This window comes from Carcharhinus amblyrhynchos, chromosome 11, assembly GCF_965287045.1.
Source record: "Carcharhinus amblyrhynchos chromosome 11, sCarAmb.v2.hapA, whole genome shotgun sequence".
Classification (NCBI taxonomy): Eukaryota; Metazoa; Chordata; class Chondrichthyes; order Carcharhiniformes; family Carcharhinidae; genus Carcharhinus; species Carcharhinus amblyrhynchos.
The window spans coordinates 6,729,621-6,752,532 of NC_137334.1; the positions used below are offsets into that span (position 1 = coordinate 6,729,621).

At 40.9% G+C, this 22,912-nt stretch overlaps 2 protein-coding genes across 6 annotated transcripts in view; one reads left to right on the forward strand and one right to left on the reverse strand.

Moving 5' to 3' along the window:
* The first annotated feature begins 15 nt into the window (after nucleotides 1-15).
* ybey (ybeY metalloendoribonuclease) lies at nucleotides 16-16,163 on the forward strand. Of its 4 annotated transcripts, none has more exons than XM_080198520.1 (5): nucleotides 16-313; nucleotides 4,717-4,848; nucleotides 8,169-8,237; nucleotides 10,396-10,545; nucleotides 16,147-16,163. In XM_080198520.1, the coding sequence occupies exons 1-4, from the start codon at nucleotides 104-106 to the stop codon at nucleotides 10,534-10,536; spliced, it is 552 nt and encodes a 183-aa protein (XP_080054646.1). In that variant the 5' UTR covers nucleotides 16-103; the 3' UTR covers nucleotides 10,537-10,545; nucleotides 16,147-16,163. The 4 variants fall into 4 exon arrangements, with proteins under 4 accessions (XP_080054646.1, XP_080054644.1, XP_080054643.1 ...); XM_080198518.1 differs by lacking the exon at nucleotides 16,147-16,163 and adding an exon at nucleotides 12,453-12,584; XM_080198517.1 differs by lacking the exon at nucleotides 16,147-16,163 and having other exon boundaries at nucleotides 10,396-12,141.
* c11h21orf58 (chromosome 11 C21orf58 homolog) overlaps nucleotides 12,241-22,912 on the reverse strand; it is a 59,971-nt gene continuing 49,299 nt past the window's right edge. For both annotated transcript variants that reach the window (XM_080198516.1, XM_080198515.1), the window contains 2 exons: nucleotides 14,800-14,869; nucleotides 12,241-12,611 (listed from right to left, as the gene is read on the reverse strand). In XM_080198516.1, the coding sequence (XP_080054642.1) occupies nucleotides 12,607-12,611; nucleotides 14,800-14,869 (75 nt within the window). In that variant the 3' untranslated portion in view covers nucleotides 12,241-12,606. The remainder of the gene's footprint in view (nucleotides 12,612-14,799; nucleotides 14,870-22,912) is intronic.

Consider the following 22,912-nt stretch of genomic DNA (forward strand, 5'->3'; position numbering starts at 1 on the left):
CCGGTCAGCCCGGAACGGAAATTCGGTGCACCTATTCTCACTGCCCTTCCAGCAGGTTGCCATTGACAACAGGCAGTCGGTTCTCCCCTACCGGGGAGCCGTCATGGCGCTGGTGATCAGGAACCTGCAGAGAGCGGTGCCCCTCCGCAGGGCCCGGCTCCGGCGGGACTCGCAGGCCCTGCGCCACATCCTGGGCCTCGCACGGTTCGACCTGGCGCTCATCTGCGTGGACGACCGGCGGATGCGGGCCTTGAACGGACTCTACCGGGGACAGGAGGCAGCCACCGATGTGCTGTCGTTCCCTTTCCATCAAGTAAGAGGACCAAGAGTGGGCCTCCCGGTACTGGCGAATCGGATAAAGGCAAAATACTGCAGTACGGAAAAAAGGTGGGATGATGGGGTTAAGAAACATATCAGCCATAAGAATTAGGCCATTCGGCCCACCGAGTTTGCTCTGCCATTGGATCACGGCTGATAAATTTTGCAACCCCATTCTCTCACCTTTTCCCGTTACGTTTGGTTCTCTTACCAATGAAGAACCTCTCCATCTCTGTTTTAAATACACGCAATAACCTGGCCTCCACAGCCTTCTATGGCAATGAATTCCATAGATTCATCACCCCGTGACTGAAGAAATTCCTCCTCATCTCGGTTCTAAAGGTTCATCCCTTTACTCTGAGGCAGTACCCTTGGAGCCTAGTCTCTTCTACTAATGGAAGCATCTTTGCCACGTCCATTCTTTCCAGGCCTTTCGGTATTCTGTAAGTTTCAGTGAGGTTATTTGATAAAATTAGTGCCCATAGGATAATATATTAATATGAATTGAGAATTTGTTAAGGACAAAAAGCAGACAGTAGAAACAGACTGGTTGGCAGGCTGTAACTAGCCATGATGATGGATCGAATGGCCTAATTCTTCTCCTGTATGTTATGGTCTATGCTGGAATCTGAAACAAAAGCATAAACTTCTAGAAAATCTCAGCAGGTCTGACAGCATTTGTGGAGAGAGAAGCGAGCCAATGTTTTGAGTCGGTATAATCCTTCGTCAGAGTGGAGTGGCCAGCCAGCGCATGAAACACTATTCAATTCTAAAGAATGTTCGTGGATCTGAAACATTAACCCTGTTTCTTCTTCCACGGATGCTGCCAGTTCTGCTGAATATTTCCAGTTTTTATTTCCCACAAATGAAATTCCTAGGACTAACTGTGATCTCCCAATTGTATGATAGCTAACGCAGAGGACAATTTTGATTTTTTTTCAACAGAAATTTATTGAGGTATTCATATTTTAAAGTTTCAATTGTTATTCATAGTATTCAGATTGCAGAAGTGAGCCATTCGGCCCATTGAGTCACCAACCCTCAGAGGACCCCCCCTCACCCTGTCTCCACAAGCCAGTGCATCAGCCACGGCTAGTCCATCTAACCTGCAAAGTAGGACAACTTAGCATGGCCAATGCATCTAATTTGCACATCTTTGGATTGTGGAAAGGAACCGGTGTACGGAGGAAACCCATGCAGACACGGGGAGAACGTACAGATTTCACACTGACCTTAACCCAAGACCAGAATCAAACCTGGGTCACTGGCACTGTGATGCTGCAGTGCTAGTCACTGTGCCGCTGTCATTGTTAATATAATGCACAAAGATCCAGTCAGCTTTTTGAATTCTCTCCGTCCTGTTAGTCTGCCTAAAACTACTGTTTTCTCATATATGGGAGAGCAGAGGTATGATCCAAGAAGCTCAAGGGAATCACACTGAATTCTTGATGCACTGGACTCTGAGAATTATGCAGGAAGTTTGAAATTCCTAAGGGCAATTCCTCTGCTCCTAGGACATTCCACAAAAGTCTCTGACTCAGTTAGAATTCGAGGTTTTGGACAGTTCTGACTTGCGTAGAAGGCTATGGCAGATGAGAACCTAGAAATTATCATTATCACTAAAGAAGCGGTGTTTGATAAGCTAATGGGGCTAAAGGTAGACAAGTCTCCTAGCCCTGATGAAATGTATCCCAGAGTACTAAAAGAAATGACAGGGGGGAAGAGCAAATGCACTTGTGGTAATTTATCAATATTTGGTAGACTCTGGGACAGTTCCGGCAAATTGGTAAATGTAATACCTCTGTTTAAAAATAGAAGGTAGGCAGAAGGCAGGTAACTATAGGCTGGTTAGCTTAACATCTGTAGTAGGGAAAATGCTTGAATCTATCATCAAGGAAGAAATAGCGAGACATCTGGTTATAAATTGTCCTATTGGGAAGACACAGCATGAGTTCATGAAGGGCAGGTCAAGTTTAACTAATTTGGTGGAATTCTTTGAGGACATTACGAGTGCAATGGACAACGGGGAACCAGTGGATGTGGTGATTCTAGATTTGTAGAAGGCATTCAACAAGGTGCTGCACAAAAGGCTGCTGCATAAGATCAAGCTGCATGGCATATGGGTAATGTATTAGCGTGGTTAGAGGATTGGTTAACTAACAGAAAGAAAGAGTGGGGATAAATGGATGTTTTTCTGGTTGATGATCAGTAACTAGTGGTGTGCCCCAGGAATTAGTGTTGGGTCTGCAATAGTTTACAATTTACATAGATGATTTGGAGTTGGGGACCAAGTGTAGTGTGAAAGTTCGCAAATGACACTAAGATGAGTGGTAGAGCAAAGCATGCAGAGGAAACTACAAGTCTGCAGAGGGATATAGATAGTTTAAGTGAATGGGCAAGGGTCTGACAGATGGAGAACAGTGTTGGTAAATGTGAGAGCATCCATTTTGGTGAGAATAATGGCAAAATGGACTATTATTTAAATGATAAAAAATTGCAGCATCTGATGTGCAGAGGGACCTGGTGTCCTTCTGCATGAATCTCAAAAGGTTGGTTTGCAGCTGCAGCAGGTAATTAAGAAGGCAAATGGAATTTTCTCCTTCATTGCTTGAGGGAGAGAGTTTAAAAACAGGGAGGTTATGTTGAAGCTGTAAAAGGTGTTGGTGAGGCCATACCTAGAGTACTGTATACAGTTTTGGTCTCCTTACTTGAGACAGGATGTACAGGCACTGGAGAGGGTGCAGAGGAGATTCACTAAGTTGTTTGCGGAGTGTAGAGGGTTGGCTTATGAGGAGAGACTGAGTAGTCTGGGGCTATACTCATTGGAATTCAGAAGAATGAGGGGAGATCTTATAGAAACATGTAAGATTATGAAGGGAATTGATAAGATAGAAGCAGGGAGGTTGTTCCCACTGGTGTGTGAAACTAGAACTAGGGGGAATTGCCTCAAAATAAGAGGAAGCAGATTTGGGGAAGAACTTCTTCACACAAAGTGTTGTAAATCTATGGAATTCCCTGTCCAGTGAAGCAGCTGAGGCTACCTCACTGAATGTTTTTAAGGCAAGGATAGATAGATTTTTGAACAGTAAAGGAATTAAGGGTTACGGTGAGCAGGCAGGTAAGTGGAGCTGAGTCCACAAAAAGATCAGCCATGATCTTATTGAATGGCACAACAGGTTCAAGGAGCCAGATGGCCTACTCCTGCTCCTAGTTCTTATGTTCTCGTGTGCAGCTCGTTGGACTAATTTTCATTGAATCAGAATGGTTACAGCACAGAAGAAGGCCATTTGACCCTTCACATCTGTGTCATTTCTCTGCAAGAGCAGTTAACTTTGGTGCCACTTCCCTACCTTTTCCCAGAGCCCTGCAAATTTTTTCTCTTCAGATAATGATCTAATTTTCTTTTGAGAGCCATAATTGAATCTGCCACCACAACACTCTGCAGCAGTACATTTCCAGATCCTAACAACTCTCTGCAAAAACAGTTTCCCTCATGCCACCAATGCTTCTTTTGTTCATCACCTTAAACCTCCCTATCTACTGTGTACAGATCTCTCATAATTTTGAATACCTATATCAAAAATCTTCTCAACCATCTCCTCCAAAAATAACACCCTCAGCTTCTTCAGACTATCCAAGTAACTGAAGTTCTCCATTCCTTGAACCATTCTCATAAATCTTCTCTGCATCCTGTCTAATGTTCTCGCACTCTAGAATCGGATCCAATACTCCAGTTGAGACAACCAATATTTTATAGCGTTTTATCATAACTGTCTTTTTAATCTGGGTACCCTGCTAATTAAATGCAGTGTATTCTGGGAATGGTATATCCTGCAGCCATGATGTACAAATGGCAGAGGAGGGGGGTGTTTAAGCCAGTGAATGGGATGCAAATCAAGTAGCTTGCTTTGTCCTAGTTGGTGTTATGCTTTTGAATGTTTTTGGTGCATAACCAGTATTCCATTGCATTCCTGACGTACCTCATGTATGGTGGGATATGCTTTGGAGAGTCAGGAAATAAGTAACTTGCTGGAGAATACCTGGCCTCTGCTATGCTATTTAAGTGGATGGTCCAATGATGATCACCCTAGGATATGAATGATGTGGGATTCAGTGATAGTAATGCTGTTAACTGTAAAGAGGATATGGTTACATTCTTTTTTATTGGATATGGTCATTGCTACTTATCTGCTACTTAAACTGATGCTTTGTCTTGATCTTGCTATATGTAGACATGGACTGTTTCATTATATGAGGAATTATCAATGGAGTTGAATGCTGTAATCATCCACAAACAGCCCACTTCAAACCTTATAATGAAACAACAGTCATTGATAAAGCACTTGAGGGTAATGAATTGTGTAAACAGCTGGATAATCCATTCTATCTTTCTTTCAGGATCTGAAAGCAGGGGATATTCCCAAACCCCGATACCAGGATGAGTATAACCTTGGAGACATCTTCCTCGGAGTGGAGTATATCTACAGACAAAGCCAAGTGCACAGGCAAGACTTCTACAGTGTACTAACAGTATGTATTAATGAGGAATTTCCATTATATCCCTGTAGGAATTCTACAGGGAAATTTACCTGTCCTCCAAAAGAAACCATAAAATAATTACATTTAATAGCGTATGGGAGAGCAATTGTGCTCATCTGTAGTTAGTGATCTTAGAAAAATTAGTGCTTCTGTAAAACAAGATGGGAATGAAATTTTTTTTCATAAAAGCACAAAATGAACAATAATAAATTAGAAGCCCGTTAAAACCATAACCATGGGGTAAAAAACAAATGAGGTGAAAGTGGACACTTGATTCACTATCACTTGTTAGGCACTCTCACTGAAGACTAATTTCGCCCCAACTATGGTTAGGAAAACAAAAGTAGTTTTAAGGAATTTATATTGAAATTGACATTAGGAATAAGGTATAGTTTTAAATGGGTTTAATCCAATGTTTTTGCGCCTGTAGTTAGATTCATGCTGAACAAGGATGTTTGTATGTGTAGGGTTTAATTAAGTTCCAACTATGATTCCATTGTGCTTAGAGAGGGTTGCAGCATGAAAAATAAATTGAACTAACGGGTTGCTTAGCAACTAAAGGTCCTTGTAGGGAAGAATTAACAAGTTTTTAAGTTTTCATTTTAGCTGAATATATTGCTGTTGGAGATGGGGGGTGGCAGGGGGCATCTCTCAAATCTGCTATAAGAATATGACTAAACAAGATGAGAGCTGCAAAGAGGCAGGCTTCCTTGCATACCAGTTCCTGTCCAGATAACCAGGGAATTGGGACAGAAAGGATTTCTTAAGATGACTGAAGTTAAGAGAACAGAGATCAGGTTATTGTTCAGAAAAATTCAAGAAGAGTAGAGAAGACAAATGGCACAGTGGACTTCTGCCTCACAGCGCCAGGGACACAGGTTCAATTCTGGCTTTGAGTGACTGTGTGGAGTTTGCACATTGTTCCATGTCTATGTGGATTTCCTCTGGGTGCTCTGGTTTCCTCCCACAATCCAAAGATATGCAGGATAGGTGGATTAGCCATGCTAAATTTGCCCCTCAGTATCCTAAGATGTATAGGTTAGATGGATTAGCCATGGTAAATCTATGGGGATAGAAGTGGGGGTGGGGTTAGGTTGATTGGCCATGCTACATTGCCCTTTACTGTCAGAAGGAGTAGCAGGGTAAATACATGGGGTTATGGAGATAGGGCCTGGGTGGGATTGTTATCGGTGCAGGCTTGATGGGCCGAATGCCTCCTTCTGCACTGTAGGGATTCTATGATTCTATAATTAAAGACAATTGCAGTAGTCAGATTTGGAATAGGACAACAGACTTGAGAGGTAATTCAAACATTTGTTGCCACTTTAATAAGTGCCTGGGAATCAAAGGCTAAAGCAATTGTGAACAGATTGTACAGCTGTCAAGAGAAAGAAACCATAAAGAGAGTGGTGTAAAATCCTGGACTGGATTTCCTGTTGAAAAGGTGTGGACACTTTGTTTGATGGTGTCATTTGAAAAATTGGTCTGGATTTTTGAATGCAAACTGCTAAGGGAAAGCCTTATAATGAATGAGAGAAAATTTTAAAGCATGTTTTTGGGAGTGGAGTTTGGAAACTCTCATATGAGAATTATTTAGAGGAGTTCTGAGGAGAAATCCACAGACACTAACTTGGGTTCAAAGTGGAGTGTGTATTTGACCGCCAACATCTTGTGTGCTTAAAAGGGACTTTGTGTGTTAATGAGACCATTGTAGCTGAAGGTGTAATTTGTATTCCGTATTAATCCTAAAACCTTTGTGTAATTAAGCTAAAGGGAAGTAAAGGAGTATTATAATGTAATTTTTTTCATCTTTAATGATTTTTTTCTATTAATGGTCCTGTGTCTTTGTTCTTCCACCTTCTATTAAGTAAAAGGTAAAAGTTATGGTCTTTTAAGCCAGGACTCCATTCTAGGACCTGTTCAGTTATAACTATATTCATGCTTCTTTAATGTAATCTGACCTAAGCAATCTGTAGCTTTTAAGTTTGAGTCCCACTGTAAAAGTGACTGTAAGGTACATCAATGTTAACAAAGTTTAACTATCGTGTTGATGCAAATTTATTTTATGTGTATATTTTGATACTTTTTGACCTATTCACAGCATTGTGCGCTCAGCAAAGACAAATGCAAAATAAAGCTCTTTGTTCTATTCCTATAATGAGGCTCAGACTCAAAGCCAGAAGTGTTTTCCCGCCCCCAAGTAACACTATTCTATTCCTATACAAGACATCTGATGACCCTTCTGCCAATGTAGCTAGCTTGATCAGATTGGGCCCATAAGTTGCAGTACTGAAACAGACTGTTTGACCATGTTAGTATTGACAGTCCATCGAGTAAACAATTCCAATTACATTTACCTATCCTGTTGCTGTAGCTATTTCATTCTTGATCCACCTATCCAATTTAATCTTGTAAGGTGACACAGTTTCTGCATAATAATTAAGCTTGGAAGTGAATTCCACAGCCTTGGTGAAGAAACTCAATGAAGAAATTTCTCCCATCGTCTAGTTTAAATCTATCTACTATGTTGCATCCTGTCAAATTTTGAACACTTCTATTTTATTACCAATAATCTGCATTGTTTTAATGAAAAAAGACCCAATCTTTCAAGTCTTTCTTCACAATGGAGACAAATTCTATCATGGTTTTCAAAAGGGAATTGGATAATTGTCTGAAGAGAAATTTTACAAAGGTACAGGAGCAGTCTGTGTGTGTGACACATTGAATTGCTCTTGCAAACAGCTGGCACAGACAGGATGGGCCAACTGACCTCCTTCTGTGCTGTAACTATTCAATGATTCTACGTATATTGGTTTCCTCATACCAGGCATCCTAGTGAATCTGTGTTAAACCCTGCGGGTTTCTCTGATCCCGCCGACGGTGCACCTCTGCCATGAGTTTCTTGGTGCCGTGGGGTGGCTTCAATGGGAATTTCCATTGACAGCGGTAGAACCAGAGGATCCTGCCACATGCCAACAGCATGCTGCCTCCCACTGCCAAGAAAAACGCTGAGGGGAGGGCAGAGAATCCCACCCTCTTTTAATAGCCTTGCTATGGTGTAGATTCCAATACTCTACACAGTAACTATCAGTACTTAATCTTCATTTTATGACGATTATCATTACTTGCCTGAATTTTATATTCTATTTCTCTTTTGGTATCTTTCACAGTCTTTTCACAGTATTGAACTCTTAGGAAGAAAATCTTCTGGGTTATAGATTTGTATCTGGTTATTTGGCCAGTGTCCTCTGTGACAGGTTGATTTAATGGAGTGACTACTCTATTTTGATTGGCTGTTCCCTTTTGTGCAGGTGACCACATTACATGGAATCTGCCATCTATTGGGCTACAGACATAGCACAGAAGCTGAATGGAAGCAGGTATCATCACACTTTTCTTTATGCAGTTAATTCAATTAATGCTTTAAAAAGGGAATTGGATAAGCACAAAGAGATAAAAACATTCAGGTTAGCAGGGAGAGGGTCAGCAGCTGGAAACTATTTTGAGTTGCTGTCACAGAGAGCTGACAGAGTCGATGGGCAAATGGCCTCCTTCTGTAATGGAACCATTCTATGATTCTAATTACCTGTACTATAATTCATCACATTTCGGATCATCATCTAGAATTTGCATGGACCAAAAACCTCTTGCGGGACGTTACCTCACTGCACAACCAGCTAACACCAATCTGCTATCATCCAGCCAAAATCAGCTTCACAGCTGAAAAAGGTTAAATTAAATGTTACTTGTATTCTTTAGTCCTTTTCCTAGGATAATAACGTACCGTATGTGTAGGAGCAATCCTCTGTAAATTCCCATTAGCTACTGGATGGGGATTGATTCCATTCATTGTGGCAGTTAATGTATTCTACATCGATTACAATGAATAATTTGCTGTGAGCCTGAGGGACATTCATTATTAATATCAAATGTGTTTATTTTAAATTGACGAACCAAATCTCAAAATGTCTGCTTTAGGGTTGGTGATTTCAGAACAAGGAGCCACAAATTTTAGAATTAGACTAAAGTTTTAGTTTTAGAGGTGATATCAGAAAGTACTTTTTAACACATAGGATAGTGAAAATCTCAAACCCTACAGAAAAGGCAGGGATACTTCGTCAAATAAAATATTCAAGACTGAGACCAATGAAAGTATCAGGGAAGAAAGCTAGGTAAATGGAGTTGATGTGCAGATCACCCACGACCTAATAAATGGGCTCAAAGAGCTGAATGGCCTATTCTGTTCTTATGTCCAGTATTACAGAGAACAAAACAGTGCTGTGTTCTGATTCTCTACAACTTTGTCTCTTCCTCAGATGTTCCAGAGAGAGTCCGACACCCTCAAATTGTTTAACAGTCTCACAGGAGCCGACCTGCAGCCGCTAACACAACACAACTTCTGAATGCAGATGTGGCCGAAAGCCACTGAGAAACATTTATTTAACATTTACTTCTATTTTCCATGCAATGAATGGGTGTAGCACAGATTCTATGTGCAGAATAAAGGCAATGGAATTTGGGCTATGTTTAATTGTACAGTTTCAATAAAGTCAATTATTTTCAATATCTTCTTTTTGCATGAATCTTGTGTTCAAGGTAAGGAAAATGAGTCAATTTGTATCCTAAGTATTACCTGGATTGAATGCAGAGTAAGATTCCTCTCCTCTATCTCAGAAAAAAAGAATTTAATTTAATTAAGTATAGGCACATTTTCTCCATTCCCCAGCCATCCTCTCCTCAGTAAGATGACATTGCCTATTCCATGCCTGATCCCATTAGTTCTTTCCTTAAATGGTTTAGGCTGGGTCCTAGTCTAAATGAACAGTACATCGTAATTGATGTTTGGGTAATTTCAAACAAGCAGTATCTGAATTTTTAACATTATTTAAATTTAATTTGAATTTGAGGCAGACTCAGTTACCCAGCATAATAGATGTAACATGGATTTAGCTATTCAGATGGAGGCTGGGTGATGCCATACCAATGCAATATAACTTCTCTATCCCAGAGAAGTACATAAATTTTTATAAATATGGGAATTGCTGGCGAAGCTGCATCCTGGTTGTCAGATTCTAATGCATTGTATCAATCCCAGAGGATTGATACCGCTGAGGTTGGGCTTCATAGTCATATACCAACCAACTCAGTATGGAAGCACGCTTCCTTCCCCAAAAAGCATTAAGTGAACCAGTTGGGTTTTTGCAATCATCCAACAGCTTTGCGGTCAATTTTAATGATGTCTGTTACAGATTACTCAGAGTCTGTGTTGCACACTTTTACACACATGTTGTTTTCTGGAACTATGGATAGTGATGGTAGAGGCTCCAATTTTCTTTCCAACACATGGCTGACCAGGAACCTCCCCCACCCTTACCATTTCAAGTTGATAATTAAGATTGGCAGCATTACAAGCACACGTTCTTGGCCTTTAGGTCCTGAGCTGCGAGTCAAACCCAGAGCTTTTGGTTCAGAGGCAGGGGTCCTATCCACTGTGCTGAAAGATCTTGACTCACACTAATACCATCTTTTTATTTCCAGATTTTCAAAAACCGAATTCAAGTTCTTAAACTGCCACAACATCATTTGAACTCTCACTTTCAGGATTATTTCTCCAGGAATAGATGCATTGGGTCAACTTCTGAAATTATCGCTTTTATTGCTTTGAAGGGAAGCAACTGAGTCAAGGAGGTACAGTCTTGAAATAAATCAAAAACATACCGCATCTTTCAAAGAGGAAGATTTAATTCCCAATTTGTTTAGCAATAACTCCAATAAGGGCAGTAAAATAATTCTAATTTGAAGTATGCTGTTATACTACTTTACCTACTCACACAATTAAACTCCAGAGAATAAATGTATGATGTGTTCAGCAATGTGTACTAGTATACAGTGTATTCCTTGAATACCTTGCTCTGTAACTTGTTTAAATTCTGAATACTGTTAAGTGTTTCCAAAATAAATGTAGGCTTTGAAATCAATGTAATTTCAAAGGCTTGGCTCATCCTAATTGATACATGATACATCACACATGATTCTCAGCAATCGAACCATAGAAAGCTACAACACAGGAGGCAATTGAACTCATCATGCCTGAGCTGAATCTTTGAAGGAGCAGCTGAGCTTTATTCCACATCTCTGTTTTAGAATTCTATGAATCTGTGAAATTGGCTTCCACCACTGTTTCAGGTATTGCATTCCCAGATCCCACCAATCACCCAAGTGGGGGGAACAGAATCTTTATCTCCCCTTTAAATCCTGTACCAGTGATTTTTAATCAATGACCTCTACTTGTTGACCTATTCGTTAAATGGAATAGTTTTTCCAATTTACTTCATCAATACCTTTCATCACCTGGAAAATCTCGATTAGGTACTGTAATAACTTCAAGGATTGGCTCCACCAGTTAACTTATAAAACACAATGGTTTATTACAACTATAAACAACTATTTACAGAGTGCTTGACACACTTTTACACTCAGCTCAAGGGTCCAACTGCTGGGACAGGACACCACACGTTCCAGTGAATCCCCAACTGATCCCCCTAATTAGACTAGCGGATTGTATAACTCCTCCCTCAGAGAATGTTCCTTACAGGGTTAAGCCCTTAACTACTCCAGATGCGCTCTAAATCTTCTCTATTCCAAGGACAAAATTCTTAATTTTTTCAACCTCACTTTATAACTGAAGTCTCTCAGTACTGTAATATCCTGGTAAATTTCTGGCTTGAAACATTAGCTTTGTTCTCTCTCTCCACAGATGCTGCAAAATCTGCTGAGATTTTCCAGCATTTTCTGTGTTTTCAGATGTCAGCAGCTGCAGTAGTTTGCTTTTATCCTGGTAAACCTGTTGTATTCTCTTTCTAAGCCTTTAAACCTTTCCCAAAGTGCAGTGCCCAAAATTGTGCACAACCCTCCAGCTATGGTCTAACCAGTAATTTATAAAATTCTAGTATGATCTCTACTTATCCTATTTATAAGCCGTTATCAACTTGCCCAAATATCTTTAAGGATTTGTGTATCTTGACAGCAAGGGCTCTCTGCCATCTATGCTTTTCAAAATTGTGCCATTTTTGGTATACTCCACATTAGTTCTCCTAACTTTACATTTGTCTACGTTGACCTCCATCCACCATGTCTCTGCCCATTTCACTATCCTCCCTATATCAACCTGAAGCCTGAAAATTACTTAATAGGCATTCACTGGCTTGGTTGCAATACAATAAATGATCTCCTGTGTTACTGAGATAATCTTGAAGTGCATGCTTCAATGTTTTGTAAAGGGGTTTCTCCGATCAGCCTAAACCATAAGTCAAAGTTGGACAGTGTCACCTGAATGGATGTGTAGATGAATGAGCGAGATGGTAGCTAAGGTGACATGTTGGAAAGGATGTAACTTGTTTACTCAGCACTGGGTAACAATTTGTAGTTTATTTTGTACAGTAAGCATTATTCACTAACAACTAATGGTTACTCACTGTTTAACTGTACGCTGTTCCTGTGAGTATGAATTGTTCACTGTTTATGTTTGTACAGCAGCATATGAGTAAGTTCAAATATCTTCAAAGAGCACAGTTAGTGAAATGTTGCTTTCTCAGTTTTGTAGGATTGCATTGTCGGTTGTCCATTGAAAACAATGTAAAGTTCCATTAAAATCATTCAGAAGGTCCACATTCAGTTCTTCAAATGGGTTGTCTGAACCCATTCTTCCAAGGTACAAGTTTCTTCAAGTGTCCTTCAACCACTGTGTTCTCAAGCTGAAAATAAATACTGAAATGTTTGATTCATATTGTATTTATATCTTACAGTGTATCCTTTTTATTTTGTCAACCTTAACAGTGGTTTATTGGAGAATTCTTCAGCAGCTAGTGGACAACTATACTTTAGTAATTATTAGTGATATTTCTTAAGGATAAATGTTGACCATCACTAGCATACAATTGGCAGGAGATACTTGAATCCCAGAGAAATTTCTTTAAATGTTTGTTTGCCATGGTATATCATGTTTTTCTGGCTGGAGGACTGTGTCCAGTGGGATCACAAAAGAATCAGTGTTGGGGCCCTTGCTGTTTATGGTTTCTATAAGTGATTTAGACTTGAATGTAGGATGGTTGTCCAATAAATTCATGGATGATACAAAAATTAATGGGGTGGTAGTTGGTGAGGAGGGTAATCCTTTGATTACAGAAAGGTATAGACGGGCTGGTCAGATAGGCTGATCAGTGGCAAATGGAATTCAATTTGGATAAGTGTGATGTGATGCACTTGGGCAGGACAAACAAGGCAAGCAAACACGTGATGAACAGCAGAACTTGGGAAGCACCAAGGATCAGAGGGACCTTGGTGTGCATGTACACCAGTCCCTTAAGATAGCAAGACAGGTGGATATAGAATCATAGAGGTTTAGAGCATGGAAATAGCCCCTTCAGCCCAGCCTGTCCATGCTGCCTTTTTGTTTTAAACCCCTAAGCTAATCCCAATTGCCCGCATTTGGCCCATATCCCTCTATATTCATCTTACCCATGTAAATGTCTAAACACTTTTAAAAAGACAAAATTGTACCCGCCTCTACTACTACCTCTGGCAGCTTGTTCCAGACACTCACCACTCTCTGTGTGAAAAAATTGCCCCTCTGGACCCTTTTGTATCTCTCCCCTCTCACCTTAAATCTATGGCCTCTAGTGTTAAACTCCCCTACCTTTGGGAAAAGATATTGGCTATCTAGCTGACCTATGCCCCTCATTATTTTATAGACCTCTATCAGATCACCTCTCAACCTTCTACGCTCCAGAGGAAAAATGTCCCAGTTTATCCAGCTTCTCCTTATAACTGAATCCATCAAGACCCAGTATCATCATAGTAAATCTCTTCTGCACTCTTTCTAGTTTAATAATATCCTTTCTACAATAGGGTGACCAAAACTGTACATAGTATTCCAAGCATGGCCGTCCCAATGTTTTGTACAACTTCAACAAGGCATCCCAACTCCTGTTGTGGTTATATAGTGGTTAAGGAGACATATGGTATACTTGCCTTTATTAGCCAAGGCATTTAACAGCAGGGAGGTTATGCTGGAACTATATAGCCACAGCTTCAGTATTCTGAGTATAGTGCAGTAAAATATTGTGAGCAGTTCTGGAATCCAAATTATAGGAGAGATGTAATAGCCCTGGAAAGGATGCAGAGATTTACTAGGTGGGGTGCAATGCAGATTCACCAGAATAATATGGGGACTAAAAGGTTTACATAAATCAGGGTTACATTATCTTAAGTGTAGAAAGTTAAGCGGTGATCTCACAGAGACTTTTAAAATGATAATGGGTAGGTGGGAAGAAACTATTTCCTCTAATGGAGGAATCTAGAACAAGGGGACATAGCCTTAAAATTATAGCAAGGCCATCCAGAAATGAATTCATTAAGTAATCCACATAAAGGGTAGTAAAAATCCAGAATACTTCTTCCAAAAGATCCCAAGGGGCCTCACAGCACCAGGGACATGGGTTCGATTTCCAGCTTGGGTCACTGTCTGTGTGGAGTTTGTACGTTCTCCCTATGTCTGCATGGGTTTCCTCCCACATTCTGAAAGATGTGCTGGTTAGGTGCATTGATCCAAACAGGCGCCGGACTACGGCGACTGGGAAAATTTCACAGTAACTTCATTGCAATGTTAATATAAGCCTTACTTGTGACTAATAAGTAAACTTTAACTTTAACAAAAGGCTTTGGATATTGTAATCTTCTCAAGTTTAGCACTGAATTCTATGGCCACAAGTTGCTAGGTACTCCCTTACTGCTAGATTATTGACTAATTCTCGCTCATTACTCATCACAGAGCACTGTGGCTAAATACCAGGGCCATCAGTCCCCCTAATGCTTGACAGTAATGATGCAGTAAAATGCTGGAATGGACACTTTCATTCTATGCAGCCACTGTTGTAACTTTACCTTCAAGTATATAGTATTCTCCACCTACAGTCCTGGAGGCATTCGGGAGTAGGTTCCATTGACTGCTTCCCTTCAAAAAAGAAAGAACGTGTTTTTTTAAAGCACCTCATCACAACTCTCAGGATGTCCAAAGCACTTGGTATTCATTGAATTACTCCTAATGCACAGTCACAGTTTTGTGGGTGAATTCAGGGGCCATTTTGTGCACAGCTAAATTCCATAAATAGTATCAAAATGAATGATCTTTTGGCGCTTTAAGGTTCATACTGGGATAAGTTCCCTTCTCTACTTTGAACATTGTTCTGGGATTCGTGATGTCTTCCAGAGAAAGAAGATAGATCTTTTGTTTGAATTTTCATCTAAATGACAATGTAGCAAACGCTCAGTACTCAATGTCAATCTTAATCGTGGGGAAGGATTTCCACAGATTTTTCCATCGGAGCTTCAACAGGAACTCTGGAGAAATGATGTAGACAGCTGTTTCTGCAAGGGTTCAACTGATCACTCCTTGGAAAATCCCCATTCAATTGCAGGCATCTATGCTGAAATTGTGGAGTCAGATATGACAGCGCAGTGGCACAGGTGGCACGGGTGGTACAATGGTTAGCATTGCTGCTTCACAGCACCAGGGACCTGACTTCAATTCTGGCTTTGGGTCACTGTCTGTGTGGAGTTTGCACATTCTTCCCATTTCTGCATGGGTTTCTCCCACAATCCAAAGATGTGCGGGTTAGGTTGATTGGCCATGCTAAATCAACCCTAGTTCAGGGGGATTAGCAGGGTAAATATGAGGGGTTACAGGAATAGGGCCTGGGTGGGATTGTGATCAGTGTAGACTTGATGGGTTGAATGGCCTCCTTCTGCACTGTAGGGATTCTAAGATTCTAGTTGATAGAAACTAAAGTGTACCATTTAAGCTGTATTAGAATGTAACTACTACTTGCTGATTTAATTGCCTCTTCTGAAGCTTTCTTTGTGCTAGGAATCTTGATTTTTGTTTCCAAACCATAAAAATAAGTCACAAAAGATATGCTGATAGAGTTAAATAAAAAGGGATAGAAGGAGCATAAACACTGGCACAGGCCAATTGGGCCGAATACTCTGTTTCTGTGCAGTAGACTTCATGCATTTAATGACTGACCGTGGAATTGGATTGTTCATGTTGGTGATTAATGTATATTTTCACAACAGAGGTTTTTTTGTTTGGTCAAGTTGAATGAGCCAGTAATAAAATGGAATCTGAAGGTGAATTTGTGGTACATGTCATATCACTTGTTTATCAAGTTACAATTCGTATCCAATTTCACAAAACCCCATTATTGTAATTACATTGTTCTATCCATTTAGGGTGGCATGGTGGTTCGCACTGCTGCCTCATGGCACCAGGGACCCAGCTTCAATTCCAGCCTCGGGTGACTGTCAGGATGGAGTTTACATGTTCTCCCCATGTCTGTGTGGGTTTCCTTCAGGTGCCCCAGTTTCCTCCCACTGTGCAAGGTAGGTGGATTAGCCATTAGTGTTCCAAGATGTACAGGTTAGGGGGATAAATGCATGGTGTTACAGGGTTAGGGCAGGAGGGGTGCACCTGTGTAAGACACTCCCTTAGAGAGTCAGTGCTGACTCGATGGACTGAATGGCCTCTTCTGACTGTAGGGATTCTATGATTCTTTATCTACGTAGTTTAGTTGCTGACAGAGATTAATTGTATGCCCCACAACATGGTATTCAGCATTTCTAGGTGTTAGGTACACTTCTATACACATGGCCAAGTCTTCTTAGCAATGTAACACTGAGTACCAGCAGTGAGCCAAAGGCTGCTGACTGCCACTGTGTGCCAGACAGATGGAACATTGGATTGGGAGTTATTTAGAGATATTGGCAGCCTGCTGCATAAGGCCTATTACAAAGAAGAGCTGTACGGCTGGATCATTAGTCATGTGCCACCACAACAACATGAAGTAGCCACGAAATTTGATTGGAGTTTGGAACAGGACTAATTTGATTAGTCTTCAGTTTCTGTTGTTCTAGACACCCACAATAGATGTTTCAGGGTCGCCTCGTGCCCAATTACCTAGATGGCTGGCATCAGGTCGGGACTTATCATCTACTCTCTTCCCAGAACAAACAAAACAGTCACTCTGCAGCTCAAACCAAAGAGTACCAACTATCGCTGCCAAGGTTTTAGTCAGTTGCCAACAATGATAGCTTAATCCATCAGAAGATCATGATGATATACAGAGCATGGGTAATGAAAGGATGGGATTGGTGATGAGGAGCCTGCTGATGCAAGGCAGAGGCTCAGCATGCTGAGTGCCACTTCTGACCTGTACTCGAAAACAGACAATTTTGAGACAGAATCCCTTTCGAACTGTCAGACCTGATACATCAGGATGGAATGACTCTTCAATTACAGTTACCTTGCTGTGAAATTCACCAGATAGATGTTCCCCTCCAAGCCACATGCCATCCAGATGTAGAGCTATATTGCTATTCCTTCACTGTTGTGTCAAAAACCTGGAACTTCCTAATATTACTGTGGGTGTACCCACACAACAAGGGTGGCAGCAATTCAAGAAGATGGCTCACCTCTTTCAAGAACCATTAGGGATGAGCAACAAATTCTGGTCTTCCCAGTGATGCTCACATCCCATGAAAGAATAAGAAAAAACTTCCAAAAAGTTGAAGATCACGTGTCAAGCAGTGAGAACACACTCAGAAGAACAGCAGCCTCTCACCTCGTCATTGCTATGGTAGGTCAGTTTCACTGTTTGAAGGCTTTTCAGCCTGTCAGTCTCACTGAAATAGCAGTCCTCATTGTCTTAGGCATACTCATCACAGCTCAGGAAACTATTTCCTGGCTGATAAATCCAGAATGCTGGTTAAAACATGTTAATTGCCTCTGCATATTTTAATGACTAATCCCCAGTTGCCAGCAAACTCAGCTCAGTGAGATCAAGTCAATTCATTCCTAAAAGTCACTTTGCGGTTTTTTAACACCTCTCCCACCCATAGCCAAACCCACTTCCACTGGTCCAGGCACGTGTAGAGTTGCACTTTTGGGGGCCCTCTGCCTCCATGCCAGGGTCATAGAACATAGAACATTACAGCGCAGTACAGGCCCTTCAGCCCTCAATGTTACACCAACCTGTGAAACCAATCTAAAGCCCATCTAACCTACACTATTCCAATATTATCCATATGTTTATCCAATGACCATTTAAATGCCTTTAATGTTGGCAAGTCCACTACTGTTGCAGCCAGGGCATTCCACGCCCTTACTACTCTCTGAGTAAAGAACCTACCTCTGACATCTGCCCTATATCTATCACCCCTCAATTTAAAGCTATGTTCCCTCATGCTAGCCATCTCCATCCGAAGAAAAAGGCTCTCACTGTCCACCCTATCTAATCCTCTGATCATCTTATACGTCTCTATTAACTCATCTCTTAACCCTCTTCTCTCTAACGAAAATAGCCTCAAGTCCCTCAGCCTTTCCTCATAAGACTTGCCCACCATACCAGGCAACATCCTGGTAAATCTCCTTTGCACCCTTTCCAATGCTTCCACTTCCTTCCTATAATGCGGGGATCAGAATTGTACGTAATACTCCAAATGCGGCCGCACCAGAGTTTTGTACAGCTGCAAAATGACCTCATGGCCCCGAAACTCAATCCCTCTATCATTAAAAGCTAACACACTGTACGCCTTCTTAACAACCCTATCAACCTGGGTGCCACCTTTCAGGGATCTATGCACATGGACACAGATCTCTCTGTCCAACCACACTACCAAGTAACTTACCATTAGCCCTCTACTCTGTATTCCTGTTACTCCTTCCACAGTGAATCACTTTACACTATTCTGCATTAAACTCCATTTGCCAACTCTCAGCCCAGCTCTGCAGCTTATGTACGTCCCTCTGTAACCTGCAACATCCTTCCGCACTGTCCAAAACTCCACCAACTTTAGTGTCATCCGCAAATTTACTAACCCATCCTTCTACACCTCATCCAGGTCATTTATAAAAATGACAAATGACAGTGGCCCCAAAACACATCCTTGCGGTACACTACTAGTAACTGAACTCCAGGGTGAACATTTCCCATCAACCACCACCCTCTGTCTTCTTGCAGCTAACCAATTTCTGATCCAAACCGCTAAATCATCCTCAATCCCATGCCTCCGTATCTTCTGCAATAGCTTACTGTGGGGAACCTTATCAAATGCTTCACTGATATCCAATGTACACCACATCAATCGCTTTACCCTCATCCATCCCTTTAGTTACCTTCTCAAAGAACTCAATAAGGTTTGTGAGACATGACCTACCCTTCACAAAACCGTGCTGACTGTCCCTAGTTCTATCCTATTCCTTTCTAGATGATTATAAATCCTATCTCTCATAATCCTTTGCAAAACTTTGCCCACAACAGAAGTAAGGCTCACTATTCTTTAATTACCAGGGTTGTTTCTACTCCTCTTCTTGAACAAGGGTCGACACCATGATATCACCTTGATGCCCCCGATAACATGGCACTCCACCCCTATTGATGTCAAGACCCACCGACCAGTGATGATAAGCCCCACCCCAAATAATGACAAGCCTGTCCCAAATGACATCATTACCCTCCTGACCATGCCCACCCTCAGCTCACATCGCAAACCACAAAAATACAAAAAAAAGTACACAAATCACTGCTTTTTAACTTACAAAAACAAGCCTGTAATTGATGAAATCAAATCCATATTGCAAGCCACAGGAACCCAATAAAGTACAAGTAAACAATCACTGCTCACTGATCAGTGAATTGTAACTGATGAAAACAAGCCTGTAATTGATGAATTTAAATCCATAATGCAAGCCACAAAAAACAAGTGAAAATCACTGCTTTAGTGCTTTTTAACTTACAAATTAAGCCTATAATTGATCAATTGAAATCCAAGGCTAACTGTTGTTAGCATGATATTGGAATCTATGTGTCTTGAGGCAAGCAAACCTGGAACTGGCCAATGATCAATAACATGCAGGAGCAAATACGCCAATCAAATGGAATCTAGTGAGTCCAAGTCCAAGTCCAAGTCCAATATCAATGGCTTTGCAGGCAACTATCTGGCAGGATTCTGTTCTTTGTCCAAAACAGACTTTCTGAAGTCCAGTAGGAGTGACCAGGACAATGGCAATTATTCACCAGTTATAACTGTCTGCATGCAACAGCCATGGTATCAGATCAGCAAATCGTAGTCCCATTTGAAAAACAGAATTTAAACAAGAGAATATGGAAGAGGGACATTTTTAAGATGTTCTTCCTTCATAAGTTGTTTGCAATCTATTTTTGTGAAGGTACAGAAATAATCAATAACATTATTGTAAGGAAATCTTGTAAGGATGTATTTTAATCCTCAGCATGGCTGAACTTGTCAAATGTTTCTGACTCAGTCACATGTCATAGATGATTTTTGACTCTTTTCATTACGGAGATAGAACATTCACTAAAAGCACTTGAGACAGGTATTATTAAAAATATTTTCAAAATAGTTTCCACATTTGGGACATTTGCCTGCAAACCATCATATACAGGTTTGTACAAATCCATACAAAGTTCATCATTGATGAAATGAATACATTGTTTCACTTCATCTTCAAAAAGATTTGTGTTTGTCCTCCCAATGGAATTCAGTTAATTTCTCATTGCAGCAGCTCTTAGCATTCTCATCCAAACTTCTGTCAAAAAGCACGAAAAATAATTCAACTGTTTATTCAGAGATTCACTTCTACTCTGAATTGCACTATTGTGTCACAAATAACACTGATAGTCTCAACGATGATCTTCTCTTTCCCTTTTAAAGTGATTTCATTGTCTCCAGTTTCATCAAAAAATAACTTCCTGTATCTTGTATGCTTATCATCAGAGGGACCCATATGCTTTGTTAATGCTAGTGCCTCTGCTTCCACTGAGACATAGTCATTTCGAACTTCATGACAAAACCTCTAACTGAGGCAAATAATTGTGAAGCATTTGGAGCAGCATGGTGGTATAGTAGTTAGCAGTACTGCCTCATAGCATCAGGGCCCTGGGTTCGGTTCCCAGTTTGGGTCACTGTCTATGTGGAGTTTGTACATTCTCCCAGTGTCTGTGTGGGTTTCTTCCCACAATCCAAAGATGTGTGAATTGGCTAAGCTAAATTGCCCCTTAGTGTTAGGGGCTCTAGCTAGGGTAAATGCATGGGGTTACAGTGATAGGGCCTGGGTGGGATTGTGGTTGGTGCAAACGCGATGGACCGAATAGCCTCCTTCTGTACTGTAGAATTCTATGATTCAATAAAGTTGTATCAACATTTTGTAGTGGTTTGCTGATGGAATTGATTCTTTGAAGTAAATGGTTCCACAAAACAGTAAAAACTGCAATATTGTTCCTTTCAAACAGCTCTGCTAGGAAGTTTGCTTCAGCTTTCACATTTCTCTGAATTTAACAAGCCTATGCCTGCTAAGAATCCCTTTAATCAACAAAGTTCATTTCAAAGCCTAAACAGCTTCTGCATGAGCGGTCTATCTGGTGTCACAAATTCATCTGACCATCAAATGTATTACATATGCCTGCTCAATGCGTGATTGCAGTATAATTCACTGATGTGCAGAAACCACAAAACAGACATACAAGTTTTGAACAAAGTCATGATTCACTGCTGCAGAATAAATTCTGGACTGGAAAATGTGATAAACAGTACACAGGGGTTTGCATTGTTCGGTCTTCCTTGTAGACCTGAATATTTTCCTGCTATATTTGTGGCATTATAAAAGCTTTGCCCGCAACAATTCTTGATGTCCAAACATAAATTTGCAATGATTTCCAAAACAGTTGTCTCCAGAGTTTGGGATTGTAGCCAGAGAAATCAGTCTACAATTTCACCATCGCTGACCACATAATCTTAAAATTAATGTGAATTGGTCAACATGACTCACATCTGGTGTTGAATCAACCCTTATGGAATAGTATTTAGCATCTTTAACTATATTAGTGAATTGGTTTCTGAGCCGCTCTGCCATTATAGTGATGAGTTCATCATAGGTTCTGTGCGTTAAAATGTTGGCCACTATATCAATAGCTTTTAAAATGCTCTTTGAGAAGTTTGTCTAATTCATGGAGGTATTCAAGGCAGGCTGAAAAAAATTACCTCTCTGAGTTGACAATGATGACTCGTCATGTCCTCTTAAAGGACATCCCACGGAAGACTGCAGTTTGACCGTGGCCACAGCACTCTCAGTATTTTCCTACATTAAGAACACTCCTTTTCAAACTGAGCCAATAATGGAGAATCAATTCTTCCAGATGATTTATATCTTTGAATGAATGCACACCAATCACACTCTGATGGGTACCCAAAGTCAGCAACCAGCATGGAACCACTGCCCCCCACCCCCACTATTAGTGGAGCCCTCTAACAATGTGTTTCATTGCAAGCACGGTGGGTGCAGTGGTTAGCACTGCTGCCTCACAGTGCCAGGGATCCGGGTTCACCTCCTGGCTTGGGTCACTGTCTATGTGGAGTTTGCACATTCTCACCATGTCAATGCGGGTTTCCTCAGGGTGCTCCAGTTTCCTCCCACAGTCTGAAAGACGTGTGGGTTAGGTACATTGACCTGAACAGATGCTGGAGTGTGCCGACTAGGGGAATTTCACAGTAGCTTCATTGCAGTGTGATTGTAAGCCTTACTTGTGACCAATAAATAAACTTTTAACTTTATAGCTTTAACATAAGCTTGGAAGTTTCATGATTGGAAATATCTCTTCCAACATTTCTCCAGTTACAGAATCTGTCAACAAAAATGTTTAAGAACATAAGAAATAGGAGTAGGAGTAGGCCATCTAGCCCCTCGAGCCTGCCCCGCCATTCAATAAGATCATGGCTGATCTGTCGTGGCTCAGTTCCACATTCCCGCCCTCTCCCCATAACCCTTAATCCCCTTGCCTATCAAAAACCCATCAACCCGCGTCTTAAAAATATTGAGCGAGGCAGCCTCCACCACTTCAATGGGCAGAGAATTCCAGAGATTCACAACCCTTTGAGTGAAGAAGTTCCTCCTCAACTCCATTCTAAACACCCCCCCCCCTTT